Source organism: Sphaeroforma arctica (assembly GCF_001186125.1).
Source record: "Sphaeroforma arctica JP610 unplaced genomic scaffold supercont1.308, whole genome shotgun sequence".
NCBI classification, from domain to species: domain Eukaryota; class Ichthyosporea; order Ichthyophonida; genus Sphaeroforma; species Sphaeroforma arctica.
Window position 1 is genome coordinate 50,934 of NW_014040250.1, and position 8,193 is coordinate 59,126.

The following is an 8,193-nucleotide window of genomic DNA, read 5'->3' on the forward strand; positions in this document are numbered from 1 at the left end:
CCGTTTTGTAACTTTGCGCGATTTTTGGTTTGGAACAAGCCTATACATCAGTACAAAACAGTGCAATTGAAGGGTGACGGCATTTTAATATCCAAGCCTCATACTCGTTGAGCAGTATGTTGCAAGTTCTTGTCTATGGTGGATGATTTGCATCGTAAGTGAATATTTGAGTGACGTATGCATACTAAAATGGAGTGCATACCAGTAACTCTGGATCAATAAACGTCAACAGGACCGTTTGACTTCAGCTTCAGCCATCGTTAATGTTCTGTCTCGGATGTCCTTTTGCACTCTATAGTTAGAATCACTATCGTACTCGCCGGTTGAGGGATCATGACTCGGGTGGCACTGGAAAGAGAGAAGTATGCGGAAATCAAGAAGCCAGACAAACCACTTAGTGGTGAGGAAATAGAGGCCATCTTGCAGGATAAGCTTGTCAATGTATTTCGAAAGAAGGCGTTCAAACCGCTGCAGAAGGAAGCATGCGCCGAGGCATTAAAAGGTACCTTTGTCTGCAATTCGTTTCTCTGGTTGCCGAAGTAGTGTGTAACTGTTCTATTGTTGCTCTCACAAGCTATGTTGAAAGGGCGTGGATACTAGAGACTCTGTGGCTCGGTGTTGGCAAAATTGCAAGGAAACGGATGCAATCGGCTACAATACCCGTGCGTGATTTGGATTGATCAGTTTCATTTCAGTGATGCGGAATATGTGTGGCTGCAGTCTGCAAACGTATTCTGTCTATCTGCAACTGGATTGGGCTCTCGGCGCTCCATTCCGTTCCGGGGCTTCTGTGCTTGCTTTTCTTTTGGATAATCGGGCTTCAGTATGCACATCTGACAGAATTTCACGCACACACCGAATTTCCCCAGGCAAAGACATTCTCGCCTGCTTCCCAACTGGGTACGGGAAAAGTCTGCTCTATCAATTGCCAGCCGTGGCCGCGTGTGATGGTGGTGTTACGTTAGTCATTTCTCCGCTACTAGCGCTCATGGTATGTTTGCCTCAGTGGACTTGGCATTTCCACTTATTTGTACGCGCGATATGGAGAACCAACGCTTTTTCCAAAGTATGTGCTTGCGAGTCTTATGTCTTGGGACATTTTTAGGTAGCAATTGCTGCACACCCGTCACCTGCTGTGTGCATAGACTCTTTCACTTACACTCAGCCCTATGTCTTATTGCCTGGTTTGCGGGGCCGAGCCAGGTCCATTCAAACACTGTGTGCGGTATACTATACGGATCGTGGATGGTTTGTGAATGCCATATAAGCAATTCGTTAGTTGTTTTGATTTGTTTGATATGTGTTTGGGTCGTTTTTGTACGTTAAAGTAAAAATTACCAAGGTAGGCAGGGCTGCATTTGAAATTCATTCTCAGAGTTAGGGGCCAGTTTTAAAGTGTATTTCTGCAGCCAGTATCGTATGCTACGTTGGCAAGCGACTGAAACATGCCCATGTGCATACTATATTGTATCCAACACCAAGAAAAATGGCATTAGTGTATAGCTTCACTATCGAGAGTCTGATTCGAATTATTCATAGGCATGAAACGTGGCCCATAGACCAATAGATTGTTCCTCGGTTTGAATTTCATTTAGGCTGATCAAGTGCGAGCGCTGTGCGAGATAGGCATCGACGCCAGACTCTTCAACTCGTCGGTCGCCACACACCAGGTATTTATCGACGTTGTCAGATGTGCCGCGCTAAAGGTTTGTGAATTATACAACCTTTGTATCTCTCATCCGGTTCTTGTACGTTCCTGTGCTTAGTCACACATTTAGCGAGATAATGGTAGGTAGACATTGCCGCCAAAATCAAGCGAAAAACAAGTGTATACGGACATACATTCAGCACGCATATCATTGAGGTTGTTGGATGGTGCATGCTTCACACATGTGAGGGGCGATATAGCCAAGCGACCCTAATCAAGTCAAAGACCTACTGGTCTATTCGAATATTCGCATAATACCAATACGCTTCCTATCCGGAAATATATTGCATTTAACATTGTTTTCGCTGCAAATTCTCGGAACCGACCACTGTATCTGTACTATAACTCCACAGCGGATGTCGCTGATGAATGAACTCATGACGTCAAATGTGAAAGTGAAACTACTGTTTGTGGCTCCTGAGGGTCTATCGAACACTGCGCTGATGCTGTGCCTTGAGCATTTGCATCGCAAAGGTAAGCAGCATCACTACATGGGCATGGAAACATATCTTCATCCCTACTATTGGGGTATATATATATATATAGCTGAGTATCGGTGGAATTGTACTGAGTATGTAGGCATGCTCATTTAATATAGCATGCGCGCAAGTCAGTCCCAAGGCTGCTGCGACGCCGGATTTGTGTTTGAGTTTTGGTGATTAGTACGTTCCGCTGTGTAGAAATTGTTCCTGAGAACATTGACGTTTCCTTGATGTAGGTAAATTTGCCAGGATGGTGGTGGATGAGGCGCATTGCATATCCTCCTGGGGCCATCAGTTCAGACCCGCCTATCGTAAACTCTCCTGGCTCAAGCGCAAGTTCGAGTTGCCTATCACCGCACTGACGGCCACAGCGACACGACGCGTCCAGGTATCTTTTGATATGGCGGGTATGATGAGTGGAAGTTATTATGTATGCTCTTCTATTGCATGTGTATCTAGTTGTATCCATGTATCTTTTGATATGGCCAGGTGTCGTTTGATATGACCAGGTATCTTTTGACATGGCCAGGTATCGTTTGAAATGGCCAGGTATCTTTTGATATGACCAGGTATCTTTTGATACGGCTAGGTATCTTTTGATATGGCCAGGTATTTTTTTGATATGGCCAGGTATCTTTTGATATGGCGGGTATGGTGAGGGGGAGTTATGATGTATGGCCTACTATTGCACTTGTGTCCAGGTATCTTTTTATATGGGCAGCATCTTTTAATATGGTGGGTGTGATGAGGGGAAGTTACGATATACGGTCTGCTAGTGCACGTGGGTCCAGTTACATCAGATTCTTTATAAAACGCAACTTTCTGCTGCGGAGTGTGTGGTGTTGGTGTAGCACTGGGTCACATTATTCTGATGGTCATGAAAGTGCCGCTGGGTCACACTATTCTGATGGTCATGAAAGTGCCGTTGTGCCGCACATGGGGACCTTCCAATGATGGAGATAGTTGTGTGGTGGTGTGCCGTTGGTTACACACTTTGTGACTATAGGCTGAGTCAGTATGCGGCTCACAACCTTCCCACTCCATCGCCAACTCTAGAGTGTAGCAAGCCCCCGGTGCACTACTGTCCTTTATTATACATCAAATCTATATGAGAGTTAGAAAAAAGCCAGGCCAATACAGTACTGTACCCTGTCTTAGCATTGTTGAGATACTGTTCCTATTACCGATTCATTGCTAGTGGCCACCGTTTTATCATTTCTGAGCATGGCACTGTGCTTTCGCACGTGTGTGGATATATAGCCGGTACACCACCTGGGTTTGTACTCTTTCTACTCAGATGCTATACGGAAGAACGGGAGCGCTACATTCGAAGTAGCCCAGTTTTACGACTGTTAAACATCTGAATTACCTTTTGGAACATCTCACAGGACGATATTTGCTTGTGCCTGCGGTTGAATGCTGTGAAGTTCATTGGCAGCACGAGAAGGAATGAACTGTTCTATGAGGTAAGCATAGGAACCGATTATTTTCCAAGTCAAAACACGCACACACACACACACACACATATATATATATCCTTTCTTCTGTAAGTTCGTGGTATAGGTTTGTGTGAAGTTGGGATTATATTCTGGCTGCATACCTTCGAAGGCACGAAGTATTCATTGCAAATGCTTATTGCAAGACCATTGTCTCAAAGGTCGGAGAAGTCTCTTACAGCCGAGCTTCAATCATTCGATTTCCACCATCTCCATCCTCACGTCTCTATGGCCATGTCCATGTCGTGTGCTCGCAGGTGGCCAACAAAGGTACCGACTCGGAGAGCCAGCGCGATGTCAGCAAGTACATACAAAAGATCAAGCGCAACACCCTGAAGGACTGTGACGCATTCAGCGGGATCGTTTACTGCCACACCCGCGATCAATGCCATGTGATGGCGCAGGTGCTGAGTAACGGCGGAGTGGTGGCCAAAGCCTACCATGCGGGACTGGGTGTGAAGGAACGTGCACGAGTGCAACAGGCGTGGATGGAGGGGGCCGCGGAGGTGGTCTGTGCCACCGTCAGCTTTGGCATGGTGAGTGCGTGCATGGTGTCTGGACATGCGTTTTCTTGTTGCACTTGGGGTTCTCAAACCCCGGATATGAATGAGTTTATCTGTTATCCTTAGATCAAAGGCATAAACTATCTTATATCCTTGGGATGCGGTGGATCTATGCGGGCTGGGTGAGCTCATTTAGGATTTTTAATAGTTTTGTTTCTTCTTTCGTATTCCTATCCGTACACACTGAACGCCTACTGATGATCCAACGCACATGTGTCTGTGCATCGTCATATCTAATGTGGACAGGGCATCGACAAAACCAACGTGCGTGTGGTCGTCCACTATTCACTGAGCAATTCTCTGGAGTCGTATTATCAGGAAGCTGGGCGAGCGGGGCGAGATGGTAAAAGGTACTGTGATAGAAATGTCTGGGCATTCGGTATACGTGTGCCCTGCTGAAGCACCTTGAATGTTGTGTATATTCACAAACGCTGACTGGATTTGGATTGGAGTTCTATCGCAGTGACGCGTGTGTCACTGGCTCGCTATTGAACATGTAGTTCGATGGAGGGTGTTACCTTGTGCGAATGGTTCTCTCTGGGTGTTGTCGAATAGTTCCCTCTGAGTGTTGTAGTGTTGTTGTGGTTTGCCAAGGTACATTCTACGGGTCAACGCAGCAACGTACTCGAGTGATATTTCGAGCTCGGTAATGCAATATTTGCAAAATTATATTCTCATTATAATGCCAATCAATCATTCCTTGTTCCGCGATGGTCCTAGTCCAACAGTATTGCTATTCGTTTGCTTAGAAGCTTATAGCTGCTGGGCATGTTTGACTCTTTCTGCGTAGGCGAGGGTCTAGTGACTCCCATCCCCATACCATCGAATAGTTGCAGCATTCGCGTACATTGCCACCTGGACCGTGTTAGCCTTATAGGCATAGTATTGCACCAACAAACGGTTATCATCTCCTTAGCAATGTGCAGAGGGTTTGATGCATCGTTGTGTCCACGTCTATTCTGTCTACACAGCGTGTTGTAGGGCATATTCTCACGCTTGTGGGTGCGATATTTTTTTCAGAGCGCTCCTACGTAAACACTTCTCGAAAGCACGCGTATGCATTGCTATACACACGATGAATGAGAGAACCCCTACCTGTTTTGAGTGCAGATCTACGGTCGGTAAATACTCGCCAATATCACTGAATACGTTTGCAGTTGTTGCCCAGGCGTAAAGCTGAATTTATATACATATAAATATAAACATATACATATGGTTCTACGTCTACAGAGCTTTTTGTCGGCTGTACTACTGTACCAAAGATGCCGAGACCAGGCGCTATCTACTGATGAAAGAGCTGCAGCTCCAGAAAGATAAGAATCGGAAGCGAAAATCGACTGCAGACACTGGCAGTGACAAACGAGGTGAGCCCCAGTGATGTGTTGAGATGTGTTTGCATGCAACTACGCGTACGCATTCGCATTCATATTCACTCAAAATGTGTGGCCTGTGCTGGGTTGTATCTGTTGGCGCGTGAGCATGTTCATCGTTTGTTGGGGCCAATGGGATGTGTCTACCGGAATCTATTTGGAGGTATATGCTATCTGTCTGGGCTGGAACTACCCAGATAGTCACTGGCGTGTGCACCCAACCACTGATATGCTCCTGTCTTACGCTCGCATAGCAGCGAGATACTTGATTTCAAATGTTTCTGTCTCGTTTTCCACCCCATTTGTGTTGGAGAGGAATTAAAAGCATCGGGAAGGTGTCGTCACCACGTTACTGTTATTTGTATCACCGAGGTCGTATGTTTATATGCAATGCAATGGTCGTGGCTCCAAAGCAGCACCAATTTTTCTCGGAATAGTATGGATTTTCACACATTTGTGTTGTTTTTACGTCCAAGCCTATCGAGTGTTGTGTTTCCGCTATTCTTCCGTTACCATTGTCGCGTGCCTCCAAATCACACTCGCATGCAAACGTCACACACTTGCTGCGCAATAGCCCAACATTGATTAAGAATATATCACTAGCGAATCTGCCTTTATGATGGTCGAGAATCCTAGTCCTCTATAGCTCACATGTATAACATAGTACTCTTCGACTTCGTACCTCTCAGTCAAGTCGTTGAATAGAATTGGGAAAATCACGGACGCCATTCCCACAGAGGAATCCGCAAACAACGATATTGAACCTGCCCCTGAACCCACCGGGGAACTTACCAACTCGCGCGACGCAATACAATCGCTAAACAGGGTATGGCTGATGCTGAGGACTCGAGGTTTTAGGGCTTTTTGATCGTACGCATAGGGCGAGATAGTTCCATTGTTCTGTCTGACGCCCACATCCAATGCTTGCAATGGTGTGTGTTCCTCCTTATCATTCGTACTCTGCATGCCTTTGCAGTGGTGTGTGTTCCTCCTTATAATTCGTACTCTGCATGGTTCTGCAATGGTGTGTGTTCCTCCTTATAATTGGTACTCTGCATGCCTTCGCAGTGGTGTGTGTTCCTCCTTACAATTGGTACTCGGCATGCCTTTACAGTGGTGTGTGTTCCTCCTTATAATTGGTACTCTGCATGGCTCTGCAATGGTGTGTGTTCCTCCTTATAGTTGGTACTCTGCATGCCTTTGCAGTGGTATTTGTTCCTCCTTATAATTGGTACTCTGCATGCCTTTGCAGCGGTGCGTGTTCCTCCTTTTAATTGGTACTCTGCATGCATTTGCAGCGGTGTGTGTTCCTTCTTTTAATTGGTACTCTGTATGGTTCTGCAATGACGTGTATTCTTTCTGTCGTTGTATGGTTTCCCAGTACGAGTTTGTCAGTACATCTGTTGTTCCCAATATGAGTATGACCTGTACTCTTCTCCCGTTGGTTGAAAGTAACTGCCGACAATTCCCACCGATGCATTGCAGATGATACGCTACTGCGAGACGCTCAAATGTCGCCACGTGGCCTTCTCAGCGCACTTAGGTGACCTTGACGATTATAGTTTGCAAGATTGCAAGCTACACTGTGACGTGTGTGCAGGTACGTGCCAGTTCGGCGCCGTCCACAACCGAGTATAGGACAACACCAAGTGAGCACTACGACCCGAGCTTCGGGGTTGAATTGCTCACATCTGTGGTGTGGTTGTGCGAACGTGTGTGTAAGGAGTGTGCCTTAGAGAACTTACCTGTCTGTCGTTGGATATCGGTTTGTTGCTGACGCGTGTTGGCTTTATCTTTGGCGACCACGCTGCTTCATATTTGAGGGCCTGGTTACATTATATCGACGAATGAATAATTACACTGTTTGATACAGTATTAGAGAAGCTCGTGTGCGTAGTACATGCATGCTTTCTATTTGTTTGATGTATGGTATTGTTTGCCAAGTGCATACCTTGACACAAGTTTCCACACACGTGTTCCCGGACGGGCGCATAAATTAATCCTGTCCATCTCTTTCATTTCAATATCTATGGCGATTATCTGCCCATTCATGCATCCATTAACTTGATAGCACAGTGATCTTATCCCACAAATACTCGACGTCGTCTTGTAGAACCTGATATGGCAAGTCTGAATCTGAAGCTCATCAAAGCCGAGAACAAACGGCCCTTCAATCCCAGCCCAGCGAATCGCGCAGGTACGTTCGGACCAGTCGCTATGGTGTAACGGTACCGTCCTGGAGTTATATGTATATTCGATACTATATTGAACCACATTGAGGCGGCCCGCACTTATATCTTCTTCTGCGAACACATGCCTGTTAGCTCTTCGTCCAACATGCGCAGTATATGTGCAGCCATTGAGTGCATATTTTCTCGTCTAAGACACTCTGCGTGCGCATGGTTGCCTGTATTTGATCTACAGCTCTGCCACCCTTGTCGAATATGGACCATGATTTGGTTGCGTTAGAGCGCTATGATAGGAGTTTGCAGGAGGAAGATCAAGCGGTGCAAAGCGTAAGTTCTACTCATTTACACGAGCTTGCCATATTCCCGGTTCTGACATGCATCGTTA

The 8,193-nt window shown here is 46.1% G+C and overlaps 1 protein-coding gene across 1 annotated transcript; it reads left to right on the forward strand.

Annotated features, from left to right (window-relative positions):
• Nucleotides 1–333: 333 nt before the first annotated feature.
• Nucleotides 334–7,738, forward strand: SARC_05049 (hypothetical protein; the record flags this gene model as incomplete). Its single annotated transcript, XM_014301099.1, has 12 exons — nt 334–502; nt 870–991; nt 1,596–1,706; nt 2,062–2,182; nt 2,427–2,578; nt 3,579–3,656; nt 3,944–4,222; nt 4,496–4,599; nt 5,480–5,613; nt 6,309–6,445; nt 7,105–7,219; nt 7,691–7,738. 12 exons carry the CDS (start codon nt 334–336, stop codon nt 7,696–7,698), a joined length of 1,530 nt encoding a protein of 509 aa, XP_014156574.1. The 3' UTR covers nt 7,699–7,738.
• Between the last annotated feature and the right edge of the window lie 455 nt (nt 7,739–8,193).